This window comes from Mastigoproctus giganteus, chromosome 7 (assembly GCF_048544385.1).
Source record: "Mastigoproctus giganteus isolate SK-2022 chromosome 7, ASM4854438v1, whole genome shotgun sequence".
Classification (NCBI taxonomy): Eukaryota; Metazoa; Arthropoda; class Arachnida; order Uropygi; family Thelyphonidae; genus Mastigoproctus; species Mastigoproctus giganteus.
The window spans coordinates 219,836,435-219,861,364 of record NC_143581.1 but is presented as its reverse complement, the minus strand read 5'-3'; the positions used below and the strand labels follow the sequence as shown (position 1 = coordinate 219,861,364).

The window sequence follows — 24,930 nt, the reverse complement described above, 5'->3', positions numbered from 1 at the left end:
GAACATACCTTCCATAATGGGCAGGTGCCCCTTCAGGTTGAAACCAAATTTTGCATCTCACATTTGCTGGAACATTGTCAAGTACCCTGGTAGAACTTGTTCAAGAAAGACCGGATATTTAGCGGAGTTCATGTGGGATGGTAACAGGAATGAGCCGACTAAGCAGTCACCGATCATACCTGCCCACACATTTATTGTCAAGCGATGGGGGCACACACTGTGTGGGTTGTGAGCATTGTGCTGATTGAATAAGCCTCATCCGTGAACAAAACATGGCTGGAAAATTCAAGTCTTGTTGAACTCTCCTGGAGAAACCAGTGTACAAAAGCCACACTTGCAGGAAGATCTTGAGGTAGCAGTAACTGAATCCTTTGGACATGAAAGGGGTGTAAGGAATCGTCATGCCAGACACGCTGTACACTGCAACAAGACTACTGAGGCAACGGCACATGTGCTGGTAGTAGGATTATTCTTGACAGCATTCAACACACTTTCTTCCGTGGCGGGAGTTCGTGTCGAACGTGGTCTGCCTGCACTACTCCTGTTACCTCTAAATAACCCATAATCGCACAAATTTTGATGCACACACGCAAACAAATGGTGGTCCCGTACATGTCTATCTGGAAAGCGTTCTCTGTAAATTCGTTGAGTAGCTCATCCATTGCCCTCTGCTAATCCATACTAGGTGCATCAAATTCAAATTATTGTTTTAGGGTTGCCCGTAATTAAATACATGAATCCGTATTTGTGTCTGTAAATTGCGTATGTTCCATGGTCGATTGCCTGTTTTGCTGGACGAAAAAACCCGTTACTGGGGAGAAAAACCTTGCTATCTATGCCTGAGACCGACTAACTCAGCCATGGAGTGAAACTAGGTGCATGTCTGCCAGATCAGTTCGTATATCGATGCATGCTCTTCGTGTGGCGACTACTGCTTGAATGAGTAAACCAGAAATTTTCCCTCTCGCGAACTGATGAACAGCGCCGTCTACCGACTTACGGCGACTTTTCTGGTTATGGGTTCCTATGCGATTCACATTCCTTTAGATGTTACCTACCTCCCCTAAACGTTTGTACCAATATTTTTGAGACACCCTGTATATGTGGCTGGGTTCTTCCAATAGGAATATGTAATGTTATAAGGTAAGAATACATAACTGGTTCTAGGAACATGACTGAATTCAGCCTACTGCAGTAATTGTCTTACACCATTGCAGTATACAGTATAAACTGTGCTGCCACTATTAGGTACACCTACCTAGTAGTGCGTTGAGCCTTCAAAACAGCCTAAATTTGTCTAGATATGGATTGAAAAAGATGCTGAAAACATGCAGGAATGGAGTACCATGCAGACAGGAGTGTGTGTGTCATGCAGTTTCTTGAGATTCAACAGGTGTAGGCTTGCAGCGAACATCCCTTTCCAGCTAATTCCAAAGATATTCAATAGGATTGAGATCCATGGACTGAGTGGGCCACTGCAGGAAAGAAGTCATTGTCATGTTCCTGGGGCCATGGATCTCTGAGGGCCAAACTATTCGACAGAAGTTTGGAGCCGGACCCTTTTTGCACCTGTGGTCAAATGGAAGACTGGATCCATGTCTTACTGTTTTGTCCGCAATATACAAACCATCGAGTATTGCTACTTAATCAGGTTCCAGGTCTAGCTGAGGACAATGTGAAAATACTAGTTGAGAACAAAAGAAACTTTGAGACTTTCCAGACCTTTGCCGAATCGGTCTTTAAGAAAAGACTTCAACTAAGAACTCAAATCCAAAATCAAATATAAATCTGATAGCTGAGAAGTTAATATATATGTTTGTATTCCATTAAACATAAATAGGATGATTTGTAAGATATGTAAATTGAATTGTATTGCTAGGATTTAGAGTTAAAATTCTATTATCTTTTGTACAAATGTAAATATTTACTTCGCTAAGTTTATTGGAGTTTCCAAACTGGCTTGTTTCTGCTGTGGCTTGGTTTTTTTTTTTTTTTTTTTTTTGCTGGTTTCCAGGTTTGGGCAACCTGGAGACGGGATTGCTGGCACCCACCGGTATTGCACTATCTGCAGCCTGGAAAATAAGATGCAGGATATTTCAGAGACTGCTGGGAATCATTGGGGTACAAGTAAACACATGGGTTGTGTTAGGGTAGCTAAGAAAAAGAACAGGTGCATGTATGCTTGTGTGTACACCGATGCTAGGAGTTTAGTAAATAAATTTGATGAATTTGAGGTGTTGCTCAAAACATCAAAGGCAGATATTGTGGGGATTTCAGAGACGTGGTGTCACACAGATATAAGAAATGCAGAACTGGAATTTGGGGAGTACAATGTCTACAGAAAGGATAGACAGGATAGGAAGGGAGGAGGGGTTATGCTATTAGTTAAAAAACACATAAAATCCAAGGAAGTGAAGCCAGTCGACATCGCTGGACAGTGCAGTGTCGAGTCAGTTTGGTGTGACATAAGCATTGGGAGATCAAAATTGAGAGTAGGAGTGTGCTATAGGCCTAATGACTCTGATGAGTATAATAAGAAACTGTTCGGAGAAATAGAGTGGGCCAGTAAATCAGAGAGTCTTATAATGGGGGATTTTAATTTCCCAGATATTGACTGGAATTTGGGGGCTGGTCACTCACACAGTAGCAAGGCTTTTGTTGATTTATTGGATGATTGTTTTCTACATCAGCATGTTCGGGAGGCAACTAGAGGGAGTAATACTCTTGATTTGATTATCAGTAGTGATTCTTCATGCATTAAGAATCTGCAGATAAATGAACCACTTGGTGGCAGTGATCACAGTGTGCTGAAGTGGGAGTTACTCAAAGAGGTAACTACCATTAGGGGTAAAGGGAAGGGGTATTGCTTCCGTAAAGGCGACTACAATGGACTGAGACAGTATTTAAATTCTATACAGTGGGATCAACTGATGATATTGCCAACAGCAAATTCAAAATGGGAAGCATTCAAAGAACTTATCGTGGAAGCTACTAGGCTTTACATACCAACTAAGAAATATTGTTCAAGGTTTAGGCCTAAATGGTTGTCAGATGAACTAATGAGGCATATGGCGGAGAAGAAAAATGCATGGGTTACATACAAATTAACACGTGACACGGACGCCTATGATAGATACAAGTTGATCTGTAACCAAGTTACAAAGGAGGTTAGGCAGGCGAAGGCAGATTACGAGAGATCCCTGGCAAGGGATGCGAAGAAAAACAGCAAAGAGTTCTTTACTTATGTAAACTCTAGAAGGAAGGGGATGAATCAGATTGGTCCACTTGAGATCGATGGGTCAACTGTTGATGACCCTGCTCGGGTAGCTAACAAACTAAATGAATATTTTGCATCGACATTCACACATGAGGAGTTATTCAGCGAGGGGAATGCCAGAGGTGTATTCAACTCTAGCAGTAAGCTAGAGAATCTTGTAATAACTGAGAGCAAAGTGGAGGAGAAATTGTTGAAGATAAACACAAGAAAGGCACCTGGGGTGGATGGGATCTATCCAGTTATATTAAAGGAGGCAGCAAAGGAGGTAAGCAAACCCTTAGCCATAATTATGAGAGCTTCCTTGGACTCAGGGGAGGTACCCATTGACTGGAGATGTGCAAATGTGACCCCAATTCACAAAGGGGGATCAAAGGCTGACACAAGTAATTATAGACCTGTGAGTTTAACTTCTGTTCCCGGAAAATTAATGGAGGCACTGGTGAAAGAAGCACTACAGGATCATCTAGACAAGACTTCAGTTATAGCTAGGACACAGCATGGTTTTGTTAAGGGGAAGTCTTGCCTGACCAATTTGATTGGATACTATGATGCAGTCACAAAAGAACTGGATGCAGGGAATAACTTTGATATTATATACTTGGATCTTAGAAAGGCTTTTGATACTGTTGCACATGGAAGACTGCTGCACAAATTGGAGCAGTGTGGCATTGGAGGCAAGTTGCTGCTATGGATAAAGGGGTGGTTGAGGGGGAGAAGACAGAGAGTGGTAATCAATGGACACTGCTCATCGTGGACTAATGTTATTAGTGGAGTCCCTCAGGGTTCAGTATTGGGGCCTTTATTGTTTTCTGTATTTATAAATGATATTGATGATGGTATATCAGGCTTAATGTCCAAGTTTGCAGACGATACGAAGGTTGGCAGGGTTGTCAAGGACACTACTGACACTATGCTGCTGCAACAGGATTTGGAAAGGTTGAGCAGATGGGCTTCGAGGTGGCAAATGAAGTTTAACATTGACAAATGTAAAGTACTACATATGGGAAACAGCAACCCCAGAGCAACGTATCAACTCTGTGGTACTACACTGACAGTGGTAGAGAATGAAAGGGACCTGGGGTGGTGGTGCAGGCAGATATGAAGTTCTCTGAGCAGTGCAGACGAGCTGCAAGAGTAGCTCATGGTGTATTGTCAATGATATATAGGAATTTTTCTAGCAGGGATAAGGAGGTGATTATTCCCTTGTATAAGGCAATGGGTCAGGCCACACCTAGAGTACTGTATACAGGCCTGGAGGCCTCATTTCAGGAAGGATGTAGAGCTGCTGGAACGAGTACAGAGAAGGGCAACTAGATTGGTGAATGGGACAAAGGGGTTCTCTTACGAAGAAAGGCTTAAGTTTTGCAAATTACAGTGTCTGGAAACTAGGCACCAGCGGGGTGATCTGATAGAGGTGTACAAAGCCTTGAATGGTTTGAGCATGCTCAATGCTGATGGGATTCTTCCTCTAGCTCAGAAAAATCACCTGAGAGGGCATAAATTCAAATTGAGGAAAGACAGATGTAGGATAGATGTGCGGAAATTTGCTTTTAGCCAGCGGGTGGTTGGTGGGTGGAACAGACTTCCATCCCTTGTCGTGGAAGTTGATAGCCTAAATAAGTTTAAGGCTCAGCTGGACAGGTATTTCGAACGAACAGAGGGGTGAAGTGGAAGTGGTTATTTTTATTTATTTATGTTACTTTTTTTTTTTTTTTTTTTGGCTGATGCTGCATAAGCTTGCTTTCTTGCATCAAATGCCTCTACTAATGCTAATGCTAATGCTAATGCTAATCTCCGGTGGGTGCGGGATTTGTGCCCAAGGCACCAAAGGTAATAGTAGACCCAGGCAGGCTGCTTGTGCCTGGGGGCAGGCAGCTGCTGCTTAGGTGTTGGCTGCCCCGTGGTGGCAAGGTGGACGTACACAAGCGATAAAAAGCTTTGCAGAGTTTCTGCACCAACACAGACGTGCAAGGTGGAGATGGGCTAAGGCCTAGGAGCCACCCGTGATACAGGTAAAACACACACACACACACACACGTGTTCGTATATAATACAGTATATATATATATATCCATTATTTTAAATTAAATAAAACATAAGCCAGTAGTATGGCAAAAACTGTAGAGCGAAAATTAACATAAAAATAACCCAAATAAACAATGGAACGAAAAGAAAGAATAGATATAAATAGTAGCCCAGAAACCCTAATAAAATTTCGATCTTTAAATCCAATTAACAAAAACTATACAAATTTTAGGATAATGCCAATTAGTTATTAATTTAGCGGTACCCCCCGAGAGGTACCAGTTCCAAAAGACGTGAAATATCACCCAAAGAGGGTTAAAGGAACTACCAAACGATAACAAAATCAAAATAAACTAAAATAAAATAGACTGACCATCATGCCCCATATCGACAGAGGACCACGAGGCCAATAATGGTCATGGAATCGCTGCATTAAAGATCGAAATTTTATTAGGGTTTCTGGGCTACTGTTTATATCTATTCTTTCTTTTCGTTCGATTGTTTATTTGGGTTATTTTTATGTTAATTTTCGCTCTACAGTTTTTGCCATACTACTGGCTTATGTTTTATTTAATTTAAAATAATGGATGTATTTCAGCTTCATATGGAGGAATTGCATGTCGCTGCCTCTAATGAATGCTTAATTATTTATTCATTTTGTTATAATTTAACTTTATTTAATATAATTCAATGATAGTATATATATATATATACATATATGTATATTTATTTCTTTTTTTATGTGTATAATGAGAATGCTAATGTATATAATATATATATATATCTTCTCTGTAAGTTTTTGTATATGATCTGTAAAGAATTGTGTGTACAAATAAATGGAAAAAAAAAAAAAAATGTCATGTTCCTGGAACCATTCCGTAGTGATTCGAACTTTTTGCACCGGTGCATTATCCTGCTGGAAGTCATCATCTGACTGAGAATAAAGTCAACATGAATGGATGCACTTGGTCAGAAACGATGTTTAAGTACGATATGCATTCGGCTGTGAATCTGGGTATCGATGGATGCAATGTGTGCCAAGAAAATATTCCATACACCATAACGCTGCCCCCAGCACCCTACACAGTAGTTGTCAGACATGACGGGTCCATGGTTTCACGTTTTCGCGAAATTCTGAGCCTTCCATCAATGATTCATCAGTAATTTTGACTTGTCAGACCAAGCAACTGTTTTCCAATCCTGTATAGTCCAGTGCTGGTGTTGCTGTACCCACAGGAGGTGTGCTCTGTTGTCTTTGTTGATAACAAAAGTACGCGATGTGGTCGGTTGTCCATTCGCGACAAAGTGCGACTAGTGGTAAATTGCGACATTTTTTTCTGCTCACCAAGGTTGTATTCTGACGTGATGTGTAACATTGTGGCCCATCTGTTTGCTTGCATAATTCTAGCCATCCTCTGAAAATCAACAAGCGATTTTCTTCCACAGGAGTGCTGCTGAGAGGATGTTTTCTGTTTGTTGCACCATTCTTGATACACCCTTGAAACTGATGCGTGAAAAGTACAGGAGAACTGCTGTTTCAGAGGTGCTTTGTCCAGCACGTGTTGCACCTACTATCTTGCCGCGTTCGACGTCCGTTAGATCACTCCTTTTCCCCATTCTTGCTAGGGTTTGTATGCTTAACTGATACTAGAAAGGTTCTACTGCATCTATATCTGCAACTGTGGTCATGTGATTTGCAATGTGGGACAAGCCATTTGTGTGCACAGCAGGGGTGTACCTAATAAAGTGGCAGCACGGTGTATGTAGTCAAAGTATTGTGTAGGATGGCTGTGAAACTGGTTCAACTCTACTGTGGTAATACAGAACTTCGTAAAATGGCCAGAAATGTGTGATTTTATGTTTATGAGACATGTATTTAGTTATTTTTGACCACTTTGCCACCAGGAAGGTGATGTGGAAAGCCTGATCAGTGTCCATCTACACCACAAAGAGGTGGGCCACAACTAAGCATAACTTGTGGACCTCCCAACTGTGATCCACGATTCATGCCCAGAGTGGGATCATTCAAAAACTATATAAGGAAATCCCATATCTACTGGTGGAGTACAAGACCAGTGGAGCAATCCGGTGAAGGGGAGGAGGGCGGTTGCAAGGATTGGGTAAGGGGAAGAAGAATAGTTTGGTGGATAATGTCAGCATCATCTGTGGTGTGGACTAGAGTTGAAGTTCACTGCATGGGCTGATCCATGAGTAGTTGGATCAATGTATCAGTAGCCAGTATGTGGTCTAAATGCAATCAGTTTTCAGTGAAGGAAGGCCTTGGTAGCAAAGGCGGCTATAAGGTTCTCCCTGAGTTTTGGCTTGCTGGTTATGCGAGGTATAAAATTCCTCTCATCATTGATGGAATTCAATTCATGCCTTTTCAGTGCAGTGTGGGAGGATAACGACTATACTCTGCTGATGGCAGGCTTGTTTGCTTGAGAATCAATCATTAACAGTTATGGATAGACTGATAAAACTCACTGTTCTTTGAAGTTCACTACATAATATACTTTGTTGCCATATTCAGAGGTGACACATTGGTGTAGTTCGGCGAAAGCACTGCGCTAAGGGGAACGATAATATTAAAAAAGAAAAATGTAACAAGAACTAAAGTTGATAATAGATCATTGGTTTGTGAAAGGTGAATTATCAGGTTTGTAAAACACAGACCCAGAATAGCTCTGCCAGATGACTAATTAATACACATGGGTGCTCTCACGTTCCCATTCCAACTTCGAGTTATTGGAGGAAATATTCTCTACAAATGAAAGCACTGGCCCTATGTATAGGTACTACCTATACTATCTGTGCATCTCGTTTCGAACCTCTGCCCATATGATTTATTTGGTTGTGCTGAAGTATAAACAGTATTATTTGTTTTCCATTTTTTCTTAATTGCAATAAGAGAACAACAAAGCCTGAAAATGACACCCTCTGTTTCTAAGATGAACACTCATTTTTTTCAATTTGGCTCCATTATATACATATTTCCAAATCGGAAATAAACCAACTTAGGTTTGAGTGCTTTATTATCTTCAAATAAAATAACAATGTACCTACGCACAATGCCACTCACGAAATATCTAAGGAATCACTTAATTGGTTATAGCAAAAAGAATTTCTACACTCAAGTCAAAGTCACTGACTACCCATTAGGCGATGCACTCACATTACAGTCCACTCATCAACAAACTGTTAGTCTGAAAAATTCGAGGCTTACGTAAATAGTTGTTATCACGAATTATGGGATGAAAAACATACGAATAAGACAGAAGAGACTAATTAGCCTTCAAAATGGCCAACTGCTTCTTGAATTTTTCTCTACTATAATTAAGGGAATGTGAAAACCAAAATGTATACGTGTACTTACATGTAGGAAGGCAGGACTTAGATCTCACCCTTCTAATAGTAAATGGATCTGTAATAAAGTTTAACAGTCATATGTCATGATGGATACTACGAAAAATTACATCAGCAATGCCACAGGTACAATTGCAACTACAGTATTAATAGTATAATCGATAAGCATAATTTCACCATAAAGGCACAAGTGGCTACTCCCAAAGATTATTGTAGTGAAATTAATTCACCACGAACATGCAAAAAATTAATGCTACAGTTAAGGATACTTTATATAATAAATGAAAGAATTGCAATCCCTATAAGGATCTAATTTTAAAACTAATTGAATTTAATAATTTAAAAAGAGGTATATACTTGGCCAGGTACTAGCTGAATACCAAGGTACCCCAATAACCTATTCGTGTTTTGGTATTCAGGTAGGAGAATCGCACTTCACCAAGAATAACCCTTAATGTAGTATTAATTTGAATATCTATTAAATCTAAAGAAATGCAACCACAAAGCCACTACACTCATTGACCAAATAATTAGAAATCTTTTGCAATTGGCATCAACAGATAAATAAATGTAACGTTAGTTGTCACCTGGTATGATCATAAGTTCCTTGTGATCATGCCACTGTCGAAATTAATATTCTTAGTCAATCCGCTCATGGAGGAAGTCAGGTGATCTTTCCGATTTGTTGAAGCACGTTTAGCAGGAGCCACAGTTTTGAAAACAAAGGAAATTACTGGTATGTCGAAAGCAACCACTGAAACGTATACAATGAGTGGAATACGAAAGGAGAATGAACCTCTAATGCGTCAGAAAGTTTTTATTCCAAGAATGAGACCGCAGGAATTTAAAGCGAATTGTATGACAGAATAGAAGGTTCAGTGTGCTGCAGCAAATGACTGAAAAATTCAATTTAAGTAAAGAAAAACCCATTATCAACCGAAATGCGAAGCGGATGTTGAAGAATTTGGGATTTATGAAAGTCATCTTTCTGTAAAAAAAATCAAAATATTCGGCTGTAGTGGTGCTGTCAACGTCAAAACTGGACTATGGGACAGTGGAAAATGATCACGTGGTCTAACATGTCTTGATATACACTTTTTATAGTAAATGTCAGCGTGAAAGTGTGGCATGAAGCCATGTATCCAGACTGTTTCTTGTCCGCCAATAAAGCAGCTGGAGGTGGTATGGACTGGATCCGCTCCTACCATTAGAAGGTAAAATTACAAACCGTCTTCCCCACAATGCTTCATTTTTAACCCGGATTGCGATGGAACCTTTCAAGACGATAATGCGACATTCCTTCGTACAGAAATGTTATCTAAATGATTCCAGGAACATTCCCACAACATCTAGTGTGGATGCTTAATTCTCCAGATCCGAATCGAATTTGGCATGTGTCAGATATGTAGGAAAAGGGAGTTTGGCTTCGGGTTCTCTAGCGACCGCAATACAGCAGGTGGCAAATATCCTGATTGAAGGATGGTCAAATTTGGGACTACACTCTTTGACACCTCACCTAGTGGAATCTTTCCCACCATATAGGCTGTAATTCGGAAAAAGGTAGCCCTACTAGATATTGAATATAAGTTTCTAATTTTTTTGGCCATTGAGTGCATATGGTAAAAACAAATACCACTTTTGCATTCCTTTGTAAATACTTGTGTCGCTACGACCTACCTTCATGCTTCCTGAACTGATAAAATGCTTCGAATCCGGTTCCATCAAACCTGTCATTGGATTTGAAAGTAATACGGAAAAAATCTCCATCTGAGTCAATAACCTTTGGCTTGTTTAACCCACAGTGCCGAGGGATCTTACGATCGACCGTACGAAAGTTGGAGAATTCGAGATAGTCACTGGCAGTTTCACTAGTACACCTAAGAAAATAAAATATCCTATCTGAACCCAGGTTTAATTATTACTAAAATATTGTATTTTCCGAGAATAGTGCACTAAATAGATTATTTGATCATTACCACCGATCTGAACTTTCTGGCATACAAAAGAAACTTCGAAATGACTTTTTAATGATTAGGAGCAACAGTATTAAGATTTTCGGTTTATTCTTTGTATCGACCAACCTTTTCGATAAGAATTCTTTCCTGTGATAGAAGCAATTATAATACTTTTAAAAAAAGAAGTTTTTTCTTGATAAGTAGTAAAAAATATTGAATAGATTGCGACTTTAAAAGTAGGAATGTAAGATTTAATAGTAATTGTTGCTGGCTGCAAATCAAACATCATTTCACTCTTATCGAAAGAAAATAATAGATTGTTGATTTAAAGCGCCCTCTCAGTAAAATGGCCTGGTACAATGAACTAATTTTTTTTTTTTTTTTTTTTTTGCAAAGTTATTTTTCAGTCTGCAGAAATTCATATTTTTAAAATCAAAAGTGTCAATACGGGGGGTGCGTGATAAATTGTTTTTCAATAACATTTCGCATTAAGGAAGAAAGAAAAAAAATCACTTTTCACAAAGGGATGAATGCAGAATTTTAGCGAACGTTTTGTTATGGAAAATATAATTTATTCAAACCATAAAAATATGAATTTTATTTGGTAATAATTTAAAATAACCTAAAATTTTGAAGATTATACACGTCTATTTTAATTAAACAACGTTATTTTTGATACACTAGTGTATATTTTGTTTATTTGACAATTACTAAGAAATACCTTAAGAAATAAGAGAATACGAATATAATTCTAATACTTTACAATCATCAATTTATAATTTATTTAATAATAATAGCAAGGATTTGTTTATTAAAATTATAATTAGTATTATCAATTATGCTGACTTTTTAAAAAGTTAGAAAAAGGTGATAAAAGGAGTCTTACGGTGCTACTCCTTCAACGTCGAAATATGCAAAGGTGATGTGGACCTTCTCGGTATTCTGACCGTAGAAGAAATAGTGACATTCAGTGTCTCGAGGATAGTAACCAGGCCAGTTGGGTGAGGTGAAGGTACCATTGGGTCTCTCTGTGCTGTTGAAGATGAAGCTACATACTGGAGAAAGAAAAGCGAGATTTTATGCTTTGCACAATCACTAATTATTTCATCACGTGCCCAATGTGATTAAGTAAAATCAGGATTATGTTTTAATGTAGGATCGTACAGGATTGTTTTTTTGTAGGATCGTGCAAGGTTTTTTCGTTCTGGGATCACACAGGTTGTGTTTTATTCCACGATTATGCAGAATTGAGTTTAATTCCTGGATTGTGAAGTATATGTTTTGCAGGATTGTGAAGGATGTGTTAACGAAAGATTATACAAGATTTTTAATCCAGGATTATGTTTTAATGTAGGATCGTGCAGGATTGCTTTAATTTAGGATCGCGCAGGAGTGCTTTAATTTAGGATCGCACAGGAGTGTTTTAATGTAAGATCATGCAGACTTGGTTTAATGGTGAATCATACAGGATTGTGTAGAATATGTTAAATTCAGAATTATGCAGGATTATTTCATTGTGGGATCACACAGGATTTTATTCCAGGAGTGCGTTTTAATTCTAGGATTATGCACGATTGTGAGGATGTGTTAATGCAGGATTATTGAGGATTTTTAACCCAGAGTTATGTCTTAATATAGGATCGTGTAAGATTGTTTTAATGTAGGATCGCGCAGGATTATTTTAATGTGGGATTGGGCAAGATTGCTTTAAGGTAGGATCGTTTCGATGTAAGATCTTTCAGTTATTTTAATATGGAATCATACAGAATTGCATTTTATTCCAGGATTATGCAGGACTGCGGAGGATATGTTTAATTCAGGATTATGAAGGATTGTTTCATTGCGGAATTACATTGGATTGCGTTTTATTCGCGATTGTGAAGTATATGTTTAACGCACGGTTATGAAGGATATGTTTTGTAGGATTGTGAGGGATGCGTTAATGCAGGATTATTCAGGATTTTTAACCCACGATTATATCTTAATATAGGATCGTGTAAGATTGTTTTCTGTAGGATCGCGCAGGATTTTTTTAATGTGGGATTGGGCAGGATTGCTTTAATGTAGGATCGTGCAGGATTGTTTTAATATAAGATCTTTCAGTTGTTTTAATATGGAATCAGAAATAAAATTGCATTTTATTCCAGGATTATGCAGGATTGTGGAGGATATGTTTAATTCAGGATTATGCAGGATTTTGAGGATATGTTAAATTCAGGATTATGAAAGATTGTTTAATTGTGGAATCACACTGGATTGTGCTTTATTCCGGGATTATTAAGGAGCGCGTTTTATTCCAGGATTATACACGATCGCGTTTTAATTCCAAGATTAGGCGCGATTGTGAAGTACTGTATATTTAATGCACGGTTGTGAATGATATGTTTTTGCAGCATTATTCAGGATTTTTAACCCACGATTATGTCTTAATATAGGATCTTGTAAGATTGTTTTACTGTAGGATCGTGCAGGATTGTTTTAATGCAAGATCGTGCGGTATTGTTTTAATATGGAATCACACAAAATTGCATTTTATTCCAGGATTATGCAGGATTGTGGAGGATATGTTTAATTCAGGATTATGCAGGATTTTGAGGATATGTTAAATTCAGGATTATGAAAGATTGTTTAATTGTGGAATCACACTGGATTGTGCTTTATTCCGGGATTATTAAGGAGCGCGTTTTATTCCAGGATTATACACGATCGCGTTTTAATTCCAAGATTAGGCGCGATTGTGAAGTACTGTATATTTAATGCACGGTTGTGAATGATATGTTTTTGCAGCATTATTCAGGATTTTTAACCCACGATTATGTCTTAATATAGGATCTTGTAAGATTGTTTTACTGTAGGATCGTGCAGGATTGTTTTAATGCAAGATCGTGCGGTATTGTTTTAATATGGAATCACACAAAATTGCATTTTATTCCAGGATTATACAGCATTTTGAAGGATATTTTTAACTCAGGATTATGCAGGATTGCATAGGATATGTTTAATTCGGCATTGTGGAGGATACGTTTAATTCACGGTTATGCACGATTGTGAGGTAAGTTAAATTCATGATTATGAAGGATATGTCTAATTCAGGATTACGAAGGATATATTTAGTTGAGGATTATGTTTCAGATTTTAAGAAAAAAGGGCCGTGTAATTCCCACAAAGATAAATATAAATATATAACAGCTTTCACATACAGTGTAAGATCTGAAATATTACCTGCCTGTTGGTCCTGCCTTCCTGATGAGATTCCAAAATCTGAAATTTAAAAAAAAAATCGAATTCTAATCAACCGAAATTCGTTTCTAATTTACTTTTTAATGTAGTTAATATAATTAGTAAATTTTTTGAATAATGCTTTTTTTTATTACGATCATATTAATGCGAATTATTTTTAATAACGTTATTTTTTAATAATATTTTTGAATTAACAACATTAATTCCAATTTAAAAATTTTCGTTGTTTAACTACTTTATTAATGTTTCAACTTAATTAAATTAATTAATAAAAAATTACGCAATTTACGAAAAATATTTTAAAACAAAATTTTTTCTATTAAATAAATTTTATGGTAATTAAACTTACTTGAAACGAATCGATAGATGGCGCTGAAGCCAGTGGCAGTCGGTGAAGTGTGGTAGGTTCGGAATTCAACTGTCATGGATGGTCCGTTGGACATAAGTTGGGCAGGAATTTTGTTACCACATAGATTATCGACACGATCTTTAAGCCCATTGATTAAGATGAATACGCTGACTGCATCCTCCCCATCGCACCTGTCAAAAAACAGAAAAATGAAAAATTTAAATTTAATGTTTCCTCACTTGGAAACTTTCCAGTTGCATCGAACGATGGTGACACTTGGCAAGGAACCAAGCGATAGCTGTAGTTCCAATTCTGTACGCCAGATGGCGGAACATGTTTCCTGTCTTCAACTGCGTACACGCAATATTTTCCATTAGTCAGCGTTGCTATTGACAACGAGGTTGCTTACTAACTCCATCTGGTGACAACGCTAAGATCTTCTGAATATTTAATTAATATTTTAACGCTGGATCAAGGGGTTTAACTCTTCACGCGAGATTGTCAAGCTCCTGCAGGATATCATAAATGATAATAAAACTGCAGGAGGCGTAATCAAAGGCGTTAATCTGACACCTAAATCAAAATGAATAAGGAAATTTCTGAATGGCTTTCGGAACTACTTTACCTCTTCGCTAATTAAAATGGCGTAATAATACAAGATTACACAACCATACACGTGTACGATGTTAATCCTCGAGATTACTGTCTATCTTCTACAAAGAAAGGCTCAGTATGGTTAGCATCATTCATCAATTTATGCATCTTAATATGCATAAAAAATGTATTACTTTTAATTAATAAGCTGTGGAACACACTGCGAGATATTCGCCATTAGTTTTAAAAATCAGCTTACGTTGACATTAAAGTAAATTTAGATTTAAATTAATTAAAAATCAATATAATTAATTATTTTAATTTGTCCCTGAAGATGTATGAACTTATGGCATATCGCAGAATACGTTAAGAGTTTGGCAGACGACACGAATATTGACGTCACACTTGGATTAAATTTCGCTGCAACAGCAAGCGCCACCTGCAATCTTTAAAGCTCATATCCCGCTAATGATCAGTTAGAATTATTTGGTTAGGTACTGGGGAGGCGCATTGTCCTGCTGGAAGAGTCCATTTCCCTGTGGGTGCACGATGACCATGAAGGGATGCAGATGGTCTGCAAGGATGGATACGTAACCTGGATCGTTTAGAGATGCATATAGACGTACCAGAGGTTCCAACCTGTGCCATTTGAACACCAGACCATTACCGACCTGTGATGGACTTTGGAGACTCATTGGGGTGGAACATGTTGAGATTATCGGTGAAAAAAACGTAATAAACATAAAATGGCCTAATGGAGAGCCCTGAGGTACTCCTGACTCCACTTTGACAGTAGAAGACGGTTTTAGGTTAAGCAGAACTACTGTAGGTCCATTTCGAATCCCTTATCCTGCCTAAAAGAGGAAAATTTACATTTCTTTCTTACAAAGAGGATTTGACGTCAAACATTGATGGAAAATGATTGTAGATTTTTAATTTCGGGGAATTAAGAAACAGGTGATAATAAAAGCAACACTTTCAGTATTCTGCGATAGCAGAGGACAATGATTATTCGAACCACACAAAATTTCTTACTCTGGATTGGATTGATCACTCCAGTACAGCTGGAACTCGGTGAATATAACCTGCACTCTTTCTTTTCCTCTTCCTTGGAACTGATACATACAGTGGATATTTGCTGGATAAGGAGCAGGAAAATTGGGACTATTGAACGATCCGTTTTTGGCAATGGAACTCATGATTCTTCTATCGCAATTTGGAGTAACTGCAACAAATAAAAGTAGCAGGTAATGGCGAATATCAGAGCACCTAGTTGTTAAAAATAACAAAGAATAATGTTGGTTTCTATTAAGTACACTTACGTTCCAAAAATTAGATTGACACAGTCGAATGGAAAACGCTAGTACAGTAGTACACGTGTTGACCATGGTTCTAGTCCACACCATGCTGTTATTGTATTCCCTCTCTTTTAAACTCCTCTCTGTGGGTGTTCACGTAGTATAAACAGAAAACCAGCCATCCCGAGGGATGGACCATGCTTCAGAGTAGCTGTCTAATTTTTTGGGAAGTGAGTGTACTTATAATAAATTATTTATTAAAAAAAAAAATAAACAGCAGCTCCAATTAAAAATGAATGTTCATTAACTCTTTAAGTCATTGGCGTTGTAGAGAAATATAAAAATTTCCGTTTAAAAGCAACAGAAGGCTGGATTGCGTAAATAATGACTTGGTTGTCAAGGAAACCCATTTGTTTCTTTTCCACCAAGCTTATTTGTATGATTAATCAATTCTTTGGAGAGTTTACAGTTCATTAAGAGTAAGGATACGTATTTTTTTATTATTATTATTATTGTAGATATTTTGTAGCACCAGGTGGCGTGAAAAATATCTCGATTGATAACAATGCCATTCTGTAAAGTTGGAAATTCATTTTAGTCTAGACAGATGAGTTGTTTGTTCGCTGAGTAATTAGACAAGTGTTTGGCAATGAGATTAACATTATTTGATTGTGAACGCACACTCAAACAACTTGGACTTATTGCTTAGTGATGCGTCATAATTATGCGACAGATAATTAGAATTAATCACACTTCTTTTTGTCATCCTAAGCCTCTCTGTGTTTCCAAGTCTTCTTTCTCTTTCGTTTTGATTTCAGTAAGAGGAATGTCAGCTCATTTTCGAAACGCTATGATTGCAATAAGCACCTCTGATCCCCTGATGGATTTGGTAATGATAGTTTATTCTAAAACTCAATTATGTCCATTAGAATTTTATTACTTAACGACCTCTGTCCAAGCATAAAGGGTGGATGGTGTAGACTGTGACGAGACCTTCACATTTCATTTTATTTCCCAATAACTGCCAGACCATTGGCATCGCGATGTCCGAAACAAAGATATCCGAAATCTCCATGACTGCCTCTTCTTCTCTTCAGCTATGTCAACAGATATTGCATCTGGAGGTTAAGCGCCTTGGAAAATCGTCAGTACCTTACCGCGACTCATTCTGCTTCCTGACGATATCTCTGCTACGTTGTGTTCGTGTTTTGTATACATCTCGTTCTCACTTTCACTATACTGGGAATAGTGCCCGAATACTTTTGAACGGGTGGTGTATATATATGTATATACTAAAAACAGCTTTCTTGTTTAGAAAAGTAAGTAACGTTCGCAAGTGTGGAAGCAATTTTTCGTAAAAGAGTTTTTTTTTTGTGATAGCACTCGGTTCTATTGAAAAGCAGGTGGTGGGGGGTGGATAATAAATAAGAACACAACTCCTAGGAGTGCAGACTACAAGGGAATGATGTAATCGATCTTCGGAAATTCTTTAGCAGTTGTTGAAGGAAGCAATTCGGCATCTCCTGTCTTAAAGAAAGCTGGATCCATGATGGCAAGTCATAGATCATAATCGATCCACACAGAGACGCTACTCATACGAAGATGGCTGAGGCAGACGGGATCATAACCCCTCGGAAAGAAGAGGCTTGTCAGAGCGGATAAAAATGGTACGAAAAGTAAAGTGGAATTTTAAAATCCTCGTAAAGGAAAATCTGTCCATAATACTGCCCTAGTTTCGAGTCGACATTTTTTCTATATTTGTAGGCAAAGATATAAACAACAACAACAAAAGAAAATAGCACTTACTTGGTCCCTCTAAATTAGGCAGTGGAATTCTTCCATAATTGTCTGGCTCTGCAATTATTACAAATATTTTAAAAAAAAAATTAGAAATATCTTCATCGAAATACATGATTCACTCAGATTTTCATAAAAACCGGAGTACCCGGAAAAAAACCTACCAGTAGATGGAACGTCTAATCCTATATAAATAGTATCTTCTTGGAAATGAAAAGAAGCCCGAAATCCCTGTCCAGGAAAATGACTTCTACTATTAAAAACTATGAACAAATCAGGTCCAGTAGATACAAATTCTACAAAAGTGTTAATGTTACAGAGCTGGCCAATCACCGGGCTGTATTCGTCTTTCCCATCACGAATAATGATGACGTCAGGACTGGTTAGACAACTGGAAGAAAAGAAAAAGTTTCATTATTTTTTACACGGGAGATTAATTGTTTTATAACAAGTTCTGACGCGTTACAACTTGTTCAGACATGTTACAACTTGTTCTCACTCGTTTTAATTAGTTCTGATTTCACCCACCTGAGGTCGGTGCGCTGGAGACGAACGTGCTCGAATACTACGGTGATTCTTTCATTGTATCTGCCCACGAAATGATAAGAGCACTTGATATTGAGGGGGTAGGAGCTGGGATACTGGGGGGAGTAGAATCTTCCTTTATGGGCTATTCTCGTCCCACTGACGAACTTGAAGTCACAAAGGGTGCCCTCTACAATTTCTCCATCTGTCTGGAAAAGTTCTGAAATCGAAATAGTTTAGAACGTTTAAATTGCTGAGCGAGAAAACTTCCGCGAATAGTGTTTAAGTATTAACATATTTCTCGAGCAAATATCAAAAAAAGTACGTTGCCATAGTAACCATTGCCATAGAAACCATCAGAGCGCATTTATGGATTTTTTTTCCATTGACGAATTGCCAAGTTATATATTTTAAGTTTTCTTAATATTCGCATTTTATTCTCGCTATTTTTTGCCACCTACAGCCCCCCCTCCTTCCAAATGAGTAAAGTTAGGGACATTATATATATACCCTTAAGTATGATATTCAAATTTATTCTATACTTTCTTTCGGCCTGCCTAAAGGGGCTCACTTTCTTAGAGGAGAGGGAAACTGTCTCTAAGCTTAACTTTCTGGTTGTTCGTTCGTGTGTGGGCTGTGTTTTTAAGAACTTTTTCTCAGATTGCTGGACTTTTTTTTTTTTTTTTTTCTTTTCGACAAATAACGCTGTAGCCAAGAAACTAGGTCAAGTATATGGCTGACATCCACTGGTAAATGGTGATTTTCTTTTTCTTGTTTAAGAGAGAGTACTTTTCTTTCACAAAATAGTAAAGTACATGTAAAAAGATTAGTGCACTCTGGAAGTCATCTAAAATGGACACGAAAGATATATTTTACCGTATTGTTCTGTTCTCCATCATTAGTAAAATTCAAACTAGTACGTAAATTTTCGATTTTTCTGAATCTAATTTCTAAATTACATCAGGTAAGAAAGTATGAACTAGTAAAGAACATTGCAATTTACGCTTCGTGTGAGAAACGATATTTTTTTAATTAACGTTAACGTTTCGAGGATAATTGAACTTCGCCTTCCTCAGAGGGGATTAAAGTATTCGGAATATGCTAGAGTTACAGAGTATTTAATGAAAGAAGGCTATGATTAAATTTTGTTAAATGATCTGCACGTGTTTGTTGAGCATTAAACTGTAATATTCTTTTTACTACTTAATTTTTACGAACCTCGTTAATCCGAATAATACTTAACCCAAAATTTTGATCTGTACTTAATATTTTTCGTACATGCAGGGTTCAGAATTTTATGTCATACATTTTATAGTGGATTCTTAACAAAAAGAAGAATCGAAAACGTTCTTAAGAGTTCGTTTTTTGAAAATAGCATTTTTTTTTTAAGAAAACCGTGTAAAAATTTCGTGACGTCACTTTCGGTTCAAAGAAATGGATGCAAAAAATGGCACGATTATGTTCAAGTATACTAAATAAACATAAATCACTCATGATACAATAGAAGAAACTCCTAAAAACAATTTCGATCCCTTTTGCCATCAATAACTAGAGAGAGAGAGAGAGGGGGGGGGCAAAGACAGATAGAGAGATAGAAAGAAAGAGAGAGACAAAGATAAACAGAGAGAAAGCGAGAGACAGACAAACAGAGACAATAACAAACAGAAAGAGAGAAAAAAGAGCTACAAAGTGAAAACGACAGAGGAAGAGAGAGAGAAAGAAAGAAAAAACGACAGAGAGAAAGAGAGAGCGACAGCGAAAGAAAAAGGAGATGAAGAGAGAGAGAGAGAGAGAGGCAAAGACAGATAGAAAGATAGAAAGAAAGAGAGACAAAGATAAACAGAGAGAAAGCGAGACAGACAAACAGAGAGAAAAACAAACGGAAAGAGAGAGAAAGAGATAGAAAGTGAAAGCGATAGAGAAAGAAAGAAAGAAAAAACGGCATAGAGAAAGAGAGAACGACAGCAAAAGAAAAACAAGATGAAGAGAATAGAAGAGAAAGAGAGAGAGAGAGGTAAACAGAGAGAAAGCGAGAGATAGGCAAACAAAAAGAGAGAGAAAGAGATAGAAAATGAAAGCGACAGAAAAAGAAGGAAAAAAAACAACAGAGAGAAAGAGAGCGCGACAGCGAAAAAAAAAACGAGATGAAAAGAATAAAAGAGAGAGAGAGGAGCGAAAGAGAGGAGGTTCATTAAGGGAAACATAAAGGGAAATAGAGAAAGAGATGGTGAGAATGAAAAAGTGACAGAGGGAGAGAGACAAATGAACAGACAGCCAAATACGGAGAGAGAGAGAGAGAGAGACAATGAAAGAAAGAAAAACAGAATGAAAAGAGAAAGAGAGACAGAAAGAAAGAAAGAGAAGAGAGAGAGTAAGAAAGAGAGACAGAAAGTAAGAAAGAGAAAAAGAGACAAAGGGAGAGAAAGAAACAGAGAGACGGAAAGAACGAACGAAAGAGTGACAGAAGAAAGAAAAAGGGTAGAGAAGAGGAGAGCAAGCAAGAGGAGATGCACAGAGAAAGAAAGAGAGACAGACAGACAGAGGCAAATACATATATAGAGAGAGAGACAGAAAGAAAGAGAGAGAGAGAGAGAGCGAGAGAGAGAGAGAGAGGAGCGAAAGATCGAAGGAGATTCACATAGAGAGAAATAGAAAGTGAAAAAAACACACGCATTTAATGTGAGAAAGAAAGAGAGAGAGACATTGAAAGAAAAACAAAAGGGAATGAAAAAGAGAAAGAGAGATAGAACGAAAGAGGAAAGACAGAGAGAAAGAGATAGAGAGAGCGAAAGAAAGAAAGATGGGATAAAGAAACGACAGTGAAAGAGACAAAGAGAGAGAAAGAGAAAGAGAGAGACGGAAAGAACAAACGAAAAAGTCAGGGAAGAAAGTTAGAGGAGATGCATAGAGAGAGAGAGAGAGAGAGAGTGAACGAAACTGAGAGAGGGAGAGAAAGAAAAAGAGAGAATGTAAAGCAGAGAGAGAGAGAGAGATCTTAATTGGTACAGATAAAAACTTATAATTATTTATTCTTTTAATTTTGATAAACAGAAAATTAAAGAATTTTTTAAGAAATTACTTTTCTTAATGAAGCGGAAGGTGCCTCTGAAGCCGGTGCTGTTGCTCGAGTGCCAGTCGGAGTGGAACTGGAACACCAGGCCCGAACTCGATGAGTAATACGTCTGCTCGATATCCGATATTCTGCCACAGATAACGGCGTTCCACTGGGTCAGCTCGTTCACGGACGGCTCCTCCACGTGAAGGTACAACTTCACAAAGTCGCCGTAAATACACCTGGTGGTCGGGAGGCACGGCAAAAAGAAAAGTTGACCTTTATTAAATGTACTTCTTAAGAGAGAGAGAAAAAATCAATAAATTTGAAGCGCACAAATGCTATACAAGGCGGTAACAATTAAACTTCTCTTAATCTTCGTGGAAAACGTAGTTACAAAATTCACCACCAGGGGTATAAATGAGAGGTAGTACATTTTCATAGTCGTTTATAAGCGATTTGTGATATTTCCACATAACGCTCACTAAGGAAACATTCCCCTAGCGGCCACTTTTGAAATTAATTTTTGTTTTGCATAATTATCGTCAGCATCGTTTCCTTAATAGGTGAACTTTAATTATTGCCACCGTGTACATAAAGTCATAAATCGTTAATTGAAATTTCTAATAACCGGAAATTTTTCCGGTCAGATCGTTCTATAAATTTTGCACCCGATTATTCGGACATTCGATAATCCGACTGTCCGTTAAATGTAATTTATTTATTTTTTTTTCTCTAGATGGAAATATTTATGTTAATGAGAATTTTCACTTACTCTAATTTCGTCTTTTGGACATCAAACTCGTCAAATGTGACCTCGATGATCTCGTCGCTTCTCGCAATGAAGGTGTAGAGCAGACAATCGAGATTAGGTTCATAAGGATGAGGCCAGTTGGGAGAAGTAAAGATTCCATAGTCTTTGCCAAAGGTACTATCATAGATAATGCACTCACAGCCTGCGGTATGATAGGAAAAATCCTAAGGTACAATAACAGGATTATTTTACTGCACTTAGGAGTATTTTAATTAATCATTAAGGTACTTAAGACACACACATTTAAAGCACGCGTACTTTCATTTACTTCACGATTTTATAATATTCTCGCAAAAGTATTTTCTTTACTTAGTGCCCTAATATTTTTGAGAGGATAGTATATATGCATGTTTCTGTAAGAAAAATAATCATTTTTATATACAAATACCAAATGAAAATTTGATTATTTATAGGGTGGGGGGGGTGTTTAGGTTGACAGAGGACGTTTCTGGCAGTTGTTTAACGATATATTTGCGACGTTTATATAAACAAGCGACGTTTATATAAACAAGCGACGTGACCTTTTTCGAATATGAATATGATAGTGCTTGCTAGTGTCGTCCAAAGAGGCACGAATAGTCTATGTTGATAGAGTGCGCATGCCCAATATGGGGATGACAGAAATATGGCTCGAACTCGAGAAAATTGATTTAATCCTGATAAGTCGAATTTTTTAACTTTTAATGCTAAAACTCGATGTTTGCGCGATATTAGTAAAATTAATTAGCGGCATTCTATCTTGCCATGAGCAGATAAAGAGTTAGACAGACCAATTCAGGATAGACAGATAGGTAAATAGATAGAGAGATAACTCACCTGCATTAACACCATGAACTGTAATAAACAACGAAAGATGGACGCATGCTATTAAAGTCGTGGCTTCTGTCTGCAAAGAGAATCAAGGTTAAAAATAATAGTAAGAAAAAAATATTTAAAATAAAGAAGAGATGACGTATTCATCGGGGATAAAAAAAAAAAAGAGCGCATGCGTGGTATATTACCTGTAGGCTGCAATACATCTCCGACAGATTCATCCATTTATCCAAATCATCTGAACCGGAAGTTGACCACAGCTGAGATTATGACTTCCGGTTTCGAGTAACGCAGTTGATCTCCCTACTGAGGGCGTTTATTAGGGGACCTGTAAAGAGAAAAGGGACACGTGCAATGGCACAATCGCCGGCGACGACATATTTTCGTTTATTTGTTAATGGCGTCTGCTAATGAGCGGGGGGTGTGGACGGATAATGGCTTCTCGAGTAGAATTCACACCGTCTTTCTCTCATTACCTAAGGAACGCATTAAGGGCCTTACAACGGGCCCGATGTAATGGCCGTGTTGTGTAATAAAGCGAGTCGCAGTTTGGACTCGCTAATCTGGGTCAGCGCCATCAGACAGACGCTTCTCCGCTGTTCTGCATCAGGGCCGGCGAAACTTTGTGCCAACTGTAAACAATGATTTGTCGCGCGACCAATTAGTGGCGCAGCAAGATGGGGGCAGGACGCTGTGTGACGTAGGAGTGGCGCCAATTGTTGTGTTTCGCGTGCCTTTGCGCGGTAATGCCCACCCCGAAAGAGAGACAATGCGATGAATATGGATTTTTGAACTACCACAAATCACAGCTCGGAGGGAGCGATTAAAAAAGAGAGAGAGATAAGATAAGAATGAGTTCTTTTTCTTTCTTTCCTGGATTTTGAACAAACGGCTGTTTTGTTTATTTAATTGGAATTACGTTCATCGATTAGTAAAGAATGATGAAGAGGCTGCAAGTAAACGAGAAAGGTCAAGGAGAGAGAGAGAGAGAGAGAGAGAGAGAGAGAGAGAGAGAGAGAGAGAGAGAGAGAGAGAGAGTACACGAAATAAATACCCAATGTGAAAGACAAAATTGGAAAACTGAGACGGAGAAAAAGGGAAAGAGAGGAAATGAAAGAGTGAAAGATGGAGCGAGAATGCAAGAGTGAAGAAGAATGAGAGAAAACGAATGAGTGAAGCAGAAAGAGAATGAAAGTGTGGGACAAAGTAAAAGATAGTGATTGAAAGAGTGAGAAAGAGGGAGAATTAAAGGACGAAGAAGAGAGTTAGAAAGAGAGGGAGAGAAAGAATGAAAGGATGAGAGAGAGAGAGAGAGAGAGAGAAAGAAAGGGTTGAAAGAAAGAGGGAGAATGGAGTGAGAAAGAGATAAAGAGAGAGAGAGAGAGAGAGAGAGGGGGGAGAGAATGAAAGGGTGGGAGAAAGAGGGAGAATGGAGAGAGAGAGGGAGAGAGAGAGAGAGAATGAAAGGGTGGAAGAAAGAGGGAGAATGGAGTGAGAAAGAGATAAAGAGAGAAAGAGAGAGGGGGGAGAGAATGAAAGGGTGGAAGAAAGAGGGAGAATGGAGTGAGAAAGAGATAAAGAGAGAGAATGAAAGGATAAGAGAGAGACAGAATGCAAGGATGGGAAGAGAATGGAGTGAGAAAGAGGGAAAGAGAGAGAATTAAAGGGTGAAGAAAGAGGGAGAATGGAGTGAGAAAGAGATAAAGAGAGAGAGAGAGAGGGGGGAGAGAATGAAAGGGTGGGAGAAAGAGGGAGAATGGAGAGAGAGAGAGAGAGAATGAAAGGGTGGAAGAAAGAGGGAGAATGGAGTGAGAAAGAGATAAAGAGA

General features: G+C 38.0%; 1 protein-coding gene across 2 annotated transcripts in view; it reads right to left on the bottom strand.

Annotated features, from left to right (window-relative positions):
* Positions 1-24,930, bottom strand: part of LOC150083700 (suppressor of lurcher protein 1-like) — a 72,881-nt gene that overhangs the window by 5,435 nt on the left and 42,516 nt on the right. For both annotated transcript variants that reach the window (XM_090377444.1, XM_090377443.1), the window contains exons 2-14: positions 23,291-23,430; positions 23,106-23,175; positions 22,251-22,431; positions 21,503-21,717; positions 18,427-18,643; positions 18,063-18,289; positions 17,908-17,955; positions 15,839-16,028; positions 14,210-14,400; positions 13,843-13,881; positions 11,507-11,675; positions 10,343-10,542; positions 8,676-8,723 (exon numbers count right to left, since the gene is read on the bottom strand). In XM_090377444.1, coding sequence (XP_090233570.1) covers positions 8,676-8,723; positions 10,343-10,542; positions 11,507-11,675; positions 13,843-13,881; positions 14,210-14,400; positions 15,839-16,028; positions 17,908-17,955; positions 18,063-18,289; positions 18,427-18,643; positions 21,503-21,717; positions 22,251-22,431; positions 23,106-23,175; positions 23,291-23,323 — 1,828 coding nt within the window. In that variant the 5' untranslated portion in view covers positions 23,324-23,430. The remainder of the gene's footprint in view (positions 1-8,675; positions 8,724-10,342; positions 10,543-11,506; positions 11,676-13,842; positions 13,882-14,209; positions 14,401-15,838; positions 16,029-17,907; positions 17,956-18,062; positions 18,290-18,426; positions 18,644-21,502; positions 21,718-22,250; positions 22,432-23,105; positions 23,176-23,290; positions 23,431-24,930) is intronic.